At 45.0% G+C, this 13,033-nt stretch overlaps 2 protein-coding genes across 2 annotated transcripts; one reads left to right on the forward strand and one right to left on the reverse strand.

The window, feature by feature from the left end:
* Positions 1–1,011: 1,011 nt before the first annotated feature.
* hmox1a (heme oxygenase 1a) lies at positions 1,012–3,725 on the forward strand. The gene is made up of 6 exons (XM_044100507.1): positions 1,012–1,144; positions 1,230–1,279; positions 1,386–1,497; positions 1,590–1,805; positions 2,449–2,721; positions 2,869–3,725. The coding sequence occupies exons 2-6, from the start codon at positions 1,230–1,232 to the stop codon at positions 3,028–3,030; spliced, it is 813 nt and encodes a 270-aa protein (XP_043956442.1). The 5' UTR covers positions 1,012–1,144; the 3' UTR covers positions 3,031–3,725.
* Positions 3,726–4,038: 313 nt separating this feature from the next.
* On the reverse strand, positions 4,039–12,963 carry mcm5 (minichromosome maintenance complex component 5). The gene is made up of 16 exons (XM_044100506.1): positions 12,577–12,963; positions 11,390–11,516; positions 11,151–11,279; positions 10,574–10,746; positions 10,300–10,455; positions 10,034–10,203; positions 8,774–8,945; positions 8,576–8,687; positions 8,340–8,483; positions 7,598–7,663; positions 7,336–7,512; positions 6,223–6,335; positions 6,001–6,129; positions 5,777–5,919; positions 5,557–5,684; positions 4,039–4,323 (listed from the first exon to the last, which is right to left on the reverse strand). Exons 1-16 carry the CDS (start codon positions 12,747–12,749, stop codon positions 4,222–4,224), a joined length of 2,214 nt encoding a protein of 737 aa, XP_043956441.1. The 5' UTR covers positions 12,750–12,963; the 3' UTR covers positions 4,039–4,221.
* Between the last annotated feature and the right edge of the window lie 70 nt (positions 12,964–13,033).

Genomic DNA, 13,033 nt, shown 5'->3' on the forward strand with positions numbered 1-13,033 from the left:
TGTCAAAATTCCCGTGACGGCTAAATCAGACAATGTGGTCATCAAGACAACATTGAAGAACTACGGCAGACTAAAAGTGAAATAATGTTAAATCTTATGTCTGGTTAGGAACTTACATAGAAAATGTAGTTTTATCACTGCACAAACTTACATATATAATCCATCCATCCATCCATCCATTTTCTTTACACCCTTCTTCCCTAATGGGGTCGGGAGTGTTGCTGGTTTCAATCTCCAGCTACGTCCCGGGCGAGAGGCGGGGTTCACCCTGGACAGGTCGCCAGTCTGTCGCAGGGCAACACAAAGACATACAGGACAAACAACCATTCACACACACACTCACACCTAGGGAGAATTTAGAGAGCCCAATTAACCTGACAATCATGTTTTTGGACTGTGGGAGGAAGCCGGAGAACCCGGAGAGAACCCACCATGCACAGGGAGAACATGCAAACTCCATGCAGAAAGACCCCGGGCCGGGAATCGAACCCAGGACCTTCTTGCTGCAAGGCAACAGCTCTACCAACTGCGCCACTGTGCAGCCCCCACATATATAATCTAAAAGTTTAAATAGGACGTCTTTTATGGGGTTCTATATGTGTCAAAAGTATATTCATGTGCTTTTGTAATGGACACTACATTTGTATGGGGTTCCATTTGTGCTAAAAAAAAAGAACCCCTGAATACTTTTGCCTGTCTTTTGACAATGTATTTCTTCATCAGACTTTTTTTTTGATGTATCAGAGTAAAAAGATTGAGTACATATGCAAGTCATACCTTTTTACAATTCTTGTTTGTGAAAAATGTTTCAAACAAAGTATGCTTTGACTTCCTAACTGTGCTCCGTGTTACTCTGTCTCATAAAATTCCCCCCCAAAAAAACGAGCGACTCCAAACATCCCTCCTTTGAGTTTTGCCTCGTCATGTTTCACAATTTTTGCCGGCTTGTATTTAAGTCTGCCTTGTCACGTTAAGCTGCTGCTGGCTCAGAAACGCGACACAGCACTCACACTTCCCATTTGACTCAGCAGCAACGACACCAGGATGCTATAAAAGAGGCGGCAGGGAACCGAGAGGTCAGACTGGAGCCTTCACAAGAAGAGACAACTTCCACTTATACACGTAGGACTACAGATTACCAAACGTAAGTACAATCTGTTCAACCGATTGCCGTTGCTTTAATGTTGCTTTGAACAAGCACCATAAAGAGTTTAATGTCATCTGCGTAGATGGAGATGCTGAAGAGCGCAAGGAAAGACAACTCGGGTGAAGCCGGCAGGTAGATTGCTTGACAAGATTTTGAAAAATGTTGGGGGTTTTTCCAGCGTGTAGTGAAAAAGATTATTTTTTTTTAAAATTGCATTTTGTTTGCCGGCTGTCTTCAGCGACTTATCCGACCAAATCAAAGCCGCCACTAAGGAAAACCACGTCAGAGCTGAAAACACACAGCTGATGCTTAGCTACCAGAAGGGACAGATTACTCTGCAACAATACAAGGTATGGTGATTCTACTCACCGTATCTTTTATTCATTTTCCTCCCCCCACATCAACTTTAAAACGTGCGTATCCCTCTAATGTACCACGCTAGGTCCTGTTGTTTTCCCTCTACGAGATCTACAAAGCTCTAGAAGAGGAGCTGGACAGGAATTCCTCTCATCCCGCCGTGGCTCCCATCTACTTCCCTCAGGAGCTGGCTCGCTTGGAATCGCTGGAAAGTGATCTGGAGTATTTTTTTGGCCAGGACTGGGAGAAGAGAGTGATTGTCCCCGCAGCCACGCAAAGATACAAACAGAGACTGAGAACGGTGGGTGAAAATGTTCTCTGGTCAGTGGCGGTTCGAGCTTGAACGGTGCCTCCCTTCAGCCCCCCTGTCCGTATTTATTTTGACAAACATGATAAAGGTGGGGTTTTTTTGTAATCTGAGTATGGTAGTGCTGAGGTGAGCAGTCTATAAATTGTTGCTTTCATGTTTAAATAATGTTTAGGAGGCGCCAGAGTTTCACTAATACCATGAAGGTTTCGTAAATGTTAAAGCTCATAAAACTTAAAAATTAGCATAATTAGCATTATTAACAAAATATTGAAAAAGTTTTGGACACATTTGTAATGGAAATGCAGCCACAGTCCACAACCGTGTGTGTTCACGGAGTGAATGATGAATTTTTTTTCTTCTTTTTCACTGGTGGCCAAGTCAACAAACTGGTTTTCCAAAATCAAAACGTGCTACTAAGCTAACTAAAACAACAAACATGTCTTGTCTACTTTACAAACAGACAACAAAAAAAGTTAAAGAAATCTTTTATTTTTTGATTTTACAATGTGAGGCCCCCTAATTTGTGCCGCCCCTTGCAGAGAACCACATGAACCAATATTGAGAAAAGAAACACACTATTATCTGCATTCTCAACAAACTGACTTTAGAAACACTTCTTTGGGTCATTTTTCAGATCGGCCAGGAGAACCCCGAGCTGCTCGTCGCCCACGCCTACACCCGCTACCTCGGCGACCTGTCGGGGGGTCAGGTGTTGGGAAAAATTACCCAGAAATCTCTGGGGCTGAGCAGCAAAGAGGGACTGTCGTTCTTCTCCTTCCCCGGCGTGAGCAGCCCCAACCGCTTCAAGCAGCTGTACAGGAGCCGCATGAACAGCGTGGAGCTGACCGAGGAGGAGAAGGCGGCCGTGCTGGAGGAGGCGGTGGACGCTTTCGAGCTGAACATCCAGGTGAGGGAACAAGATTCCGGGTTAGAGGTCAGTGACCGCCCGTGTCAGCCGAAACAGGAACTGAAACTGTGTGTTCGCAGAGCAAGCGTGTTGAAACTTGGTGATTTGACCAAAACATTTTTTTTTTTTACTTCTTCTCCCGATTAGGTTTTTGATGACTTGCAGAAAATGCTGAGCGTCGCCACAGAAACGGATCAATCAAGAAGCGGCGCGGGAGCCGCCAGGTTCGCAGCGTCTCCCGTCCTGCAGCTCGCGGTGGGGCTGTGTGTTGCCCTGGCAACTGTTGGGGCTGCAATGTATGGGATGTAGAGATGTGGATTTTATAGTCAGCATGCACGTAGAGCACTTTACACACTACATCAAGGGTGTTCAAAGTGTGGCTCGGGGGCCACTTTTGGCCCTTAAAATGATTTTGTTTGGGCCCTGACCAAAAGATTCGACCCCCACAAATCTGGAATTTTTTTTCCCTCTTTTATTAAGGCCCTTTTTATGTTTTGGATCTATAAAGATATACCGATTTCATACAAATTTTGTTCATTGTTAAGCAGGTAAAAAAAATAAAAATTGCAAGAACATTTTCTCAGTTTTAATTTAATGTATTTTGTCGCCCCTCTGGTAGTTCAGCCATTTTTTTTTTGCCTCTTAGCAAAAAGTTTGGAGACAACTGCACTAAATAATTCATTAAGATGGAAGTCTTTACTTGACTTAAACAGAAGAAACAGAAACTTCTTTCCATGTACAATATACTTTACAAAGGTTGATTCTTTCAAACTTTAAATTTGTCTTCTTGTAAATAAACTTTAATGTTTTGGTTTTTTTAGGTGGTTTTATTGTAGTTAATCAACAAAGAAGTGTATAATTGTGAAACGTAATAAGAAATGATTTATGGTTTTGAAATTAGTTTAAAATAAAATTATTTTTTTTTTAAATAAAAATGGTGTTCTGACCGTACTTTTTACTGCACTAATTGACCAGCACTACCAGCACTACCAGCACTAATTGGCTGGACCTCTATTGATTTAACTGAGTTTTATTAGCTATGAATATTTTTGAACTTATTTTACACTATGAATTTTTTATTCATCATTATGTGGCAAAAATCTCTTTTTTTCAAAAAAATTATTTTGTCAAAAATTTTGTTTGTTTTATATAAACAATAAAAAAAAAAAAACAATGGCTTGAATGCTATTGAAAGTCCAATTAAATTCACTGACGTTTCTGGTTCAATGTGAAACTCTCAATGAAAGATGTTTCTACGGAAATGCATGCAGTAATTTGATAATTTCCCAAAAAAACAAACAAATCGGTGCCGTTGGATCGTGTGGTTACGACTTTTTATTTATTTGAACAGAATCTTCACCTCAACAGCGACACCTTTAATCCATTATCTCGGTTCTAAATTGTGACAAAAGTCATTTTCAGAATCCATCCTCAATTACCCGAAAAACAACGCAGACCAAAAACTATTTACAAAAACAAACAAACAGGGCAGAGGCTCCTCTACTTGACCCGGTAGAGGACCTTCCTCTGCATGCGGTGCTGCAGCTCGCCCCTCCGCAGCATCAGGTGGAGGACCTTGTAGATGGCGTGCTCCGGATACTTCTGCAAAAGCGAGAGAGAAGACTGAGCGGCGGGGGATTTGGAAAAGACAAAAATACATTCGTTACGCGGTTCTCAAAAGGTTTTAGCAATTTTGTTGCAGTTAAAAAAACAAAAAAACAAATGACTGATTTTGTGAGTTTTTGTTTTTTTTGTCTTCTGGCTTCATTATAAATTATTATTATTTTTTTTTTAAACAAGCAGTTAGCATTTAGATTCTCTCTCATGGTTGTTTTGACCAAGACGCTGCTACTTGCTGCAGTTCTCAAAATGTACGTTTTTGGAAATCAATTTATTATTTCTTACCATTAGATTTTTTTTTTCTGCCTAACTGAATAAATGCATAAAAATAACTAGTTGAAGTTTTCTCAATCCTACTGCAGTGAATAAAATTAGCTTTTTACTAGGAATGCACCGATTTGAAAACTTGGGCCGATACTGATGTCACGGCCAATAACCGATATTTCAACCCATTCTCTCTCCCGACTTGTCACATATTGACGCATGGAGTTTTACCATATGCCTTACCGTACTTTTTGCCCTAAACCTAACCAAATCGTGGGGTTTTAAAGGTTCGGCGGTGTTTGCGAGAACCCTTCGCGTCAATAATCCACGTAAAACATGCAACCTTCCCAAATCGTCAAAATGCGACGCTGAAGGAACCTGCCCAAGTCGTCAAATATTGAGGCGAGGGCGGTACCCTTCGCCTCAATATGTGACGCATTGTCCAAATATGTGTTGGAAATTTACAATGTACTGGGGAAAAAAAAAAAAGAGAGAGAGAGGGAGAGAGAGAGAGAGAAAGAAAAATGACTACTCTGATGACATCATTCCTTCACTGAAACTCCCCACAATCCTTTGCTGCAAGAATATTATGTCACATGATCAAACAAATAGCACATAACCAGCATCAAGTTGGTGATAAATATCGGTTGTCAATATTGGCCTAGTTTTGTTTATTGGACCGACATGTTAAAAAGGGACAAAAATTTAAATAAAAAAAAATCAGCCGATACCGATGTTGTTGTCGATATGTCGTACATTTCTAAAGCGTGTATAAACAAAACTGAAAATTATTTTATCAATTTTTGTCATTTAACAGCTCTGTTGTACAGAAAATGACTGTCAGTCGAGGACGATGTAAGAGCCGACCTATCGTGCATCTCAACTTTTCCATAATTTGCTGGTAGCGAGTCGGAAATCGCGTCAATTCGTGCGTTTTGGACTCTGGCTGACCTGCTTGGTGAAGTCCTGGACGATGCTGTGCTCAGACACCTGGGAGCCGATGGCGAAGCGCCTCTTGAGCTGCTTCTCCACGCGGGACAGCATTTCCTGGTCTTCCTGCGAGGTGAATCCCTCCACTCCTGGACTCAACAGCGAGAAAACGTTTCAAACAATCCGTCTTGATGAAGAACAACGACCGAACTGCGTGAACGTCCGGCTCCGTAGGTCTCACCGGAGAGGCTGCCGGACAGCGCCGCGTCCAGCGTGGACACCTGGAAGAGCCTCAGGGCCTCGTCCACTTCTTCTTCTCCTGCCACGGCCTGCAGCTTCATCTTAGCCAGAGACTCGGCGATGCGGACGATGGCCTCCAGCTGCCTGGTGGGTAAAACAATCGGGAGAATGTCACCAAAAGATATTTTTAAAAACAGAATGCGCGACACTATAGAGGCCACGCACCTGATGGTGATGGGGATGGAGGGCCGCTTGGTCGACTCCCTCTCGTGGTCCCTCGCGCCGCTCCTCATCACCACGTATCGGTTCTTCAGCTTCTCAGCAGCCGCCGCCGACAGCCGAGGGCCGCATTTACTGCCAAACACACACAGACACCAACACTTTACGTTCCCCCCCTGTGGCTGGGAGCAGCTCAACTCAGACAGACGGGTTGCAGGGAGCGCTCACGTTCTGGCGTAGGCGATGTACTTCTTGAACGTGGCGAGAGGAATCTCGCCCTCCACGCCTTCCGTCTGCGTCTGGGCGCTCAGGTGGACATTCATGACGTGGCGAGCCAGAGTCTGCGGTCAAAGTCAGAGCGAGACTGACGGTGAGGGCCGGGTCAGAGGCTTACATTCACTTTGGCATGAATGACAATCATCTGAGTGTCTACGGTGACACGGTGAAACGGGTCTAATACCGCAACTGTTAGCAAATATGGCTGCATCTCCGTTGACCGTGGAACTGAATAAACTGAAATTACGAAAATGAATTTGCTTAATAGAATCACGGCAATTTTATTTTTGCAATATGACGAGGTGTTTACTTTTTTTTCCTTTTTGGCCATATTAAAATATATTAACTGCGCAAATCTTTTTTCATATCTCACTAGTCTGTAACCGGACGTTACTACTGGAGGAAATGATGAAGAAGACAACAGGAAGATGATGGATTTTTAATGACTTATTGCGTGAACAAACTTATTCACGTTAGGTTTTAGTTGTGTTTGTTATTTAAGGGAAACAGCACAACTGCAAAATTGTGCAGTTTTTTTCCCCACATTAGCGGGATATCGGACATTTGTAAAGGAAACGCAGCTCCTGACAACCATTTATAGGTCAAGCTGCTCTCTTTTCCTTGACTCGCAGCACAAAACGGCTGCCTTTCCGTTGACTGTAGGACTGCGCGAATGCAAAATCTGAAGATGAATTTGCTTAATGGAAACGAGAATTTTGAGAAATTGGAACCGGAACGTCTGCGACAGACTGGCGACCTGTCCAGGGTGAACCCGCCTCTCACCCGGAACGTAGCTGGAGATAGGCACCAGCAACCCTCCCGACCCCAATAGGGACAAGAGTGAACAGAAGATGGATAGATGGACGGACGGAACCAGAACATTGGATCTGTGATCTTTGAGAAGATTGGCTAGAAAATGGCTGTCGTTGTGCCCCAACAGAGAACTGAACCAAATTCCTGAATTTTCATCAAACTTGTTGAATCATCAACATCAAACCGAGCATTTATAAAAAAAAAAAAAAGCTGAATAAAACCCTAAAATGACGCAGCGCTGATGGCGCTCACCATGTCCCTCTGCTGGTCGTGCTGGTCCTTGATGATGAAGATCATGTCGAAGCGCGACAGGATGGTGGGCATGAAGTCGATGTTGTCCTCGCCCTTTGTGTCGTCCCAGCGACCAAACACAGAGTTGGCGGCGGCGAGCACCGAGCAGCGCGAGTTCAGGGTGGTGGTGATGCCGGCCTGGGAGGAGCACAGATGTTGCGGTTACCACGGCAACCCTCTCAACGGTGGTTTTGTATTCCAACCCATAGTCTCCGATAAACACCTTAGCGATGGAGATGGTCTGCTGCTCCATGGCCTCGTGGATCGCCACTCGGTCGTCTTCTCTCATCTGGGAGACAAAAACAGAACTTTCACTTCTCCTAAACACTGGAGGTCAGAAAACGACTTCATGGAAACAGTAAGCGATTGCCGTTGTGGAGTAAAGCAGCATACGATGTGCAGTGGGGGATGATTCGCCGGCCGATCCTCAATGTGACATGAGACTTTTTCACAAACACTTTAGCGCAATAGAAAACGGGTAAAGATAAAAGAAATAAATGAATACAAAAAGAAAAAGCCACAGCTTATTTAAATTAAGCACCAATCATATTTACTTAACAAAAAAAACATCCTACATCTATGGAAGAGGATTAGGGCCACTATCAGGAGAAAAAACAAGAATTCTGACTTTAATCTGAGATCAAGTCAGAATTACGAGTCAAAAAACATCAGAATCTGAGATTGAAGTCATTTTTTCTCAGTGGCTCTAATCTGTAATCTCTAATCTGTATGAATCCACTTACTTTATTCTATTAAACTTACAGTTGCTAAGCTACACTAAAACATCCACTAGGCTTGGTTTTATTGAGCGCTAGAGAAACCTTCACCAAGTCAGCTGATCATCAACCAACTATCTCAATTGGAAAAAAAAAAAAAAAAAAAAAGTTTGATGAAAGTAAGTTTCCCGTTTTGCTCCATTCTGGCTCAAACACAAGAACCCCACCAGAACTCGGTTCCCGCCTTACCTTGTCGAACTCGTCGATGCAGACGACTCCTCCGTCGGCCAGCACCATGGCGCCGCCCTCCATGATGAATCCTCGGGTGGCGGGGTCCCTCATCACGGAGGCCGTCAGCCCGGCGGCGCTGCTGCCTTTCCCGGACGTGTAAACCTGCGGGGAGGCCACAGAGATGCAGAGGCTCAGTCTCGCGTCGCTCCGCCTTCCCGGTGCTGCTGCGGCGCCGCGGAGACGATGACAGCTACCCCGATCGGCGCGCATCTCTCCACGAACTTCAGCAGCTGTGACTTGGCCGTGCCGGGGTCTCCCAGCATCAGCAGGTTGATGTCGCCCCTGCGAGTCAGGCCGTCGGGCAGCCTGGAGGAGACGACACCGAGACGGTCAAACGCGGAGAGAAGCCGGACCCCGAGGCAAAGCGGGGAGGACGGGGTCGGGCTGCCCACCTCTTCCTGGAGCCGCCGAACAGCAGGCAGGTGATGGCCTTCTTCAGGTCGTCGCTGCCGTAGATGGACGGAGCCACGGAGCTCGCCAGGGAGCCGTAGACGCCGGGAGAGGCGGCGAGCAACCGGAGCTGCTCCTCCTCCTGTGGAGACACCGAGCCGGTGGCGCCACGGCCTGGAGCGGGCGGAGAGGGGGACGGAAATAAAAGAAGACCTGATTACTGAGGGGGCAAAACAAGAAAAGGATGACCTGGTATGCAGAAATTGATCCAAAGCATTTCAACCGTTTCGTAAATCAGAGGAACCGATTCCGATTGTTGCCAATGCCAATTTTTATTTTTATTTTGTTTTTCCCGCAACTTTGCCAAGTTGGCAATAGTTTGAGGAATGTGGGTGGAGGGGGGAGAGCGCCGTCACTGAGATCCAGAGGGAACAGTGGCTGATTTCCAGAGCTTTGCAGCGGTCGATAAAATCGGTTTCTCGCCAAAGTGTCGGCCGATGGCCAATCTCCCAAAAATGAAGGAAACCTGGGCCGATTTAATTGGTGCCGTCCTATTGAAAATCCTCCAACATTTACTTTTTCAAAGCTTGCAACCACAGATTTCAGTGCATTTTTATTGGGATTTGTTGCACATAAAGCCGTTTACTGGCTGAGGATAAACTTATGAGGCTTTAGGAATAATAAACATTCAAAAATAAAATTAAATAAAATGTTCTTCCCAAGATTTCCAGCATCTAGCAAATAGAAATAATTTTGGCAATTGTAGAAAAGTTTAGTCTGATTTCACTTCAGAGGGTGAGGAATGTGTTTGTGTATTTTTATTATGCTATCAGGTGTAATGACTCCTTTATTAAATTAATCAAACACTTTATCGCAAAAGTGTGCAGTTTGAATTTTCAAGCACTTTCAAGGACTTTATAAAGAAATCCAAACTCTGACAAACACCAAATTGAAACTTGAGCATTTCAAGCACCAATGGGAAACCTGTATGTAGACCCGGAAGGGACAAAATAATTTGGAAAAAAGCAAATATCCCAAAATGAATAAATAAACCATTACGATTGCGATTAAATAAACCATAGCGATTACCTTCTACTCATTTTAACAAGATAAATTCATTTAAAAATACATGCAATTTTAAATAGAGAGAGAATATGTATCTTTTGGGGGTCGCCTGTGGATTCGGGAGTTTGGTAGCTGCAGGCGGAAATGTTTGGGATTGAAACGCGTGTGGCTGGTGGTTGCCGCGGCGATGTACTCGCCTGCTCCCTCCGTGTCCATCTGAATGCCGACCACTCGCAGGTAGGACGAGCGAATCCCCACGCCGACGCCCTTCTCTCTGCCGGCCTTCTTGGCAGCCGCCACCTTTTTGATGGAGTAGATCCCCATGATGGTCACCCTGTTGCCGGGCACCACGCGGTCGCACAGATACCTGGGAGGAAACGAGGAGCGAAAAAAAGACAAAGAACATAGAACCTGTGTCTGCAGAACATGTCGCCACAGCGGAAAGCCGGCGGCGCCCACCTACCGGTCGCAGTACAGCTGCATGTGACGGGGCATCTCCCCGTGCGGCACGGCGTCTGGCGACTCCTGCAGGCGCAGCGTCTGGAAGTCCACGCAGACGCAGCGGTCTGGGATGATGAAGTACGGGTCCATGGGGCAGTTCATCCTGCCGGTGTTCCCACTGAGCAGAGACACAGACAGAGAAATAGAGAGGGAGAGAACGTAGCGACGTTTAGCACGAGGCGCAGCTGGAAGGCGCCTCTCTCTCTCTCTCTCTTGCCCCCCAACCCTGAACTCACCTGTTGCACTTGCGCGGCAGAGCGTAGCCCTGCAGGCCCGGCGGCAGCGGGATGTCGGTCAGGACGCCGCGGCAACCGCGGCACTGCAGGCACACCTTGGTGGCCTTCGCCTTGACTGCCGTGGCCGAGATGACGATGCCGTGCACCTTCACCAGGCGGGACACCTGCTCCGACTGACACGGGAGGATTCCATGATTAAACTCTGCGTTTTCCACGATCTTACTGAGTTGATGCAATTGCGCTAAGAAGAATGTTAGTTTCAATAAACGGTGTCTCTATGAACTCTTAAGGGGACAGTATGTTGTGTTTTCCATCATATCAGTTTACAGCACAGTCCAGTAACTATGTTACATTCAGCAGTTATAAAAACTGCTGTGTATGTCAAATGTGACTTAACAGAAATTTGAACTTGTAATTTAACGCCTTCAAATTGGGCCTCTGTCTCTTTAAAAACGCCTACTCTTTCTGAAACTCCGCCTTCAGGAAGTCATCGCAACATGGCTCCTCTGTTAACCCTTTAACAACAGTTCACTGAGATGTAACCCGTATAATTAGATTAAAAAAACCAAAAAAACACCTTCAGGTTGCGAATTGAAGCATGATGGGCGTCGCTCTTCAGCATGACCTGGATGTCCTGCACCGTCTCCTCGCCAACGGGCCGGGGACGGGTCACCTCGTCCGCTACCTCTTTGGCAGCTTCCTCCAGCTGCAATTTAAAATAAACAATAAAAAAATAATTAATTAATCAATGTGAGGAGAAATAAATCACTGTGATTTAAAAAAAAAAACTGAAAAAAAAAAGAAAGGTGAACTGACCAGGGGCAGGTTCTCGGTGGGCAGCTTGTAGAGGCAGTCGGACAAATCTTCGTCGAAGCTGGCGAGGTCCTCCATCTCCACCTCCACCCAGAACTCCCCCAGGGTGTAGTGCCGCTTCAGCTCATCCCTGGTTTATGAAGTCCATTAAAAACACTCAGGATTATTTCTGTTGTGAAGCAGTGTTTCTATAACAACCACTCCAAGCATTCTACCACGTTTCCACAAAATGCTTTCTGCCTTTAAAGAAGTCCAGATTCAATGACTTCACAATCAATAGCGGTTCTGAAAGTGGCTTTAGGTATTTGGAAAAAACTACCCCCTGCTGAAAATGATGCTGAAGTTTGCTTCTGATTGTAACTAAAGGCCCATTCCACCTAGTTTTTCAATACCTCAAGAGTATTCAATGTGTTCTAGTTTAAAAACTGAAAGACTCAGACACAAAAATCCTATACTAAATTAATTCTAAACTGATAGAGGAATATTTAAAACAAAGTTTTATTTTTGGCACCTTTGTTTGATTTGTGAAACGTCAATAGAGGGCGATTCCAGCTATTTTTATGCATCTGGACCACTTTACAAATGCTCCAGCTCCAAAACTGCCACATCTTGAAATCAGATCATAAAGGTTTCACATATCACACACCAGGTATTGGATACTCTACTATTATTACAGAATAATTAAGTCCAGGTTTGTAGTATCTAGATGTTGTAGTTTTGCAGCGTTTCTAATGTGGGCCGGATGCATAAAAAGTGCTGAAATTGCCCTCTTGTTAAAATTTTCACAAACTTTGTTTTACGCATTCCCCTACGAGTGTAGAATAACGTAGACCAGGTTTGAAGTGTGTCAGTATTTCAGTTGTTAAACTAGAACAGATTAAAGACACTCCAGGGAGCGAAAAGTAGCTTTTTAGTTGCAATCGGAAGCCAACTTCGGCTTCGTCTGCTGAAGTGGATCAAAAACAGATTAATTTTTTTCTTCCTTTTGTCCTGATCCGGAACAGATCGGGAGCAAAAAAAAAAAAAAAAAAAAAAACGCCTCTCAATACCTTCTTAAATCAAATTTCTTCACCTAAACATCCAACAACACCTAACTTTGTAAGTTTACAATAAATATTCTCAGAAAAGTGCGATTGGATTATTGTTATTTTTTTCTGGTTTGCTTGGCTACACTAAATTCCGTTATTCACCTGTATTTGTACGAAAAGCCGGTCCGGTCGGTTCCCACTCGGAACTGGCGCAGGAACTCGCGGAACCTCTTCTTGATCTGGACGCGCTTCTGTCCGCCTTCGTCCCCGCCGGGAGCCTCTCCTCCTCCGAAGTTGTCGCTGTAGTAAACCCCGGGGTCGTCGAAGCCAGACATCCTGCGGTGAGCTCGGTGAACGGCGACAGTAAAATACAGTTAAGAAATAATAATCCGACGAGAGGAACCGAAGCCGGCGACCAAGCTGGACAGATCTGGGAGTTTCGCGGGAAACAAATGACTGACTTCCTGTCTAATTTCCCGCGAACCGCTCCCCCCACCCCTTCCACAACGTGCCGCCGCTGCCCGCTGATTGGTGGTAGCGAACGGCGCCTTTTTCTATTGGTTAAAAAAAGGTGCACAGGAAGGCGCGTCACGAGACGGGAGGAGGAGTTTAAACAAGA

The sequence above is a fragment of the Gambusia affinis genome, linkage group LG19 (assembly GCF_019740435.1).
Source record: "Gambusia affinis linkage group LG19, SWU_Gaff_1.0, whole genome shotgun sequence".
Classification (NCBI taxonomy): domain Eukaryota; kingdom Metazoa; phylum Chordata; class Actinopteri; order Cyprinodontiformes; family Poeciliidae; genus Gambusia; species Gambusia affinis.

Excerpts from the sequence above, each read along its gene's own strand:
- hmox1a (XM_044100507.1), top strand. The coding sequence starts at position 1,230 with ATGGAGATGCTGAAGAGCGCAAGGAAAGACAACTCGGGTGAAGCCGGC. Across the intron at positions 1,498-1,589 it reads TTACTCTGCAACAATACAAG|GTCCTGTTGTTTTCCCTCTA; the intron begins GTATGGTGATTC and ends GTACCACGCTAG. Across the intron at positions 2,722-2,868 it reads CTTTCGAGCTGAACATCCAG|GTTTTTGATGACTTGCAGAA; the intron begins GTGAGGGAACAA and ends TCTCCCGATTAG.
- mcm5 (XM_044100506.1), bottom strand. The coding sequence starts at position 12,749 with ATGTCTGGCTTCGACGACCCCGGGGTTTACTACAGCGACAACTTCGGA. Across the intron at positions 6,336-7,335 it reads ACGACCAGCAGAGGGACATG|ACTCTGGCTCGCCACGTCAT; the intron begins GTGAGCGCCATC and ends CTTTGACCGCAG. Across the intron at positions 6,130-6,222 it reads TACATCGCCTACGCCAGAAC|TAAATGCGGCCCTCGGCTGT; the intron begins GTGAGCGCTCCC and ends TGTGTTTGGCAG.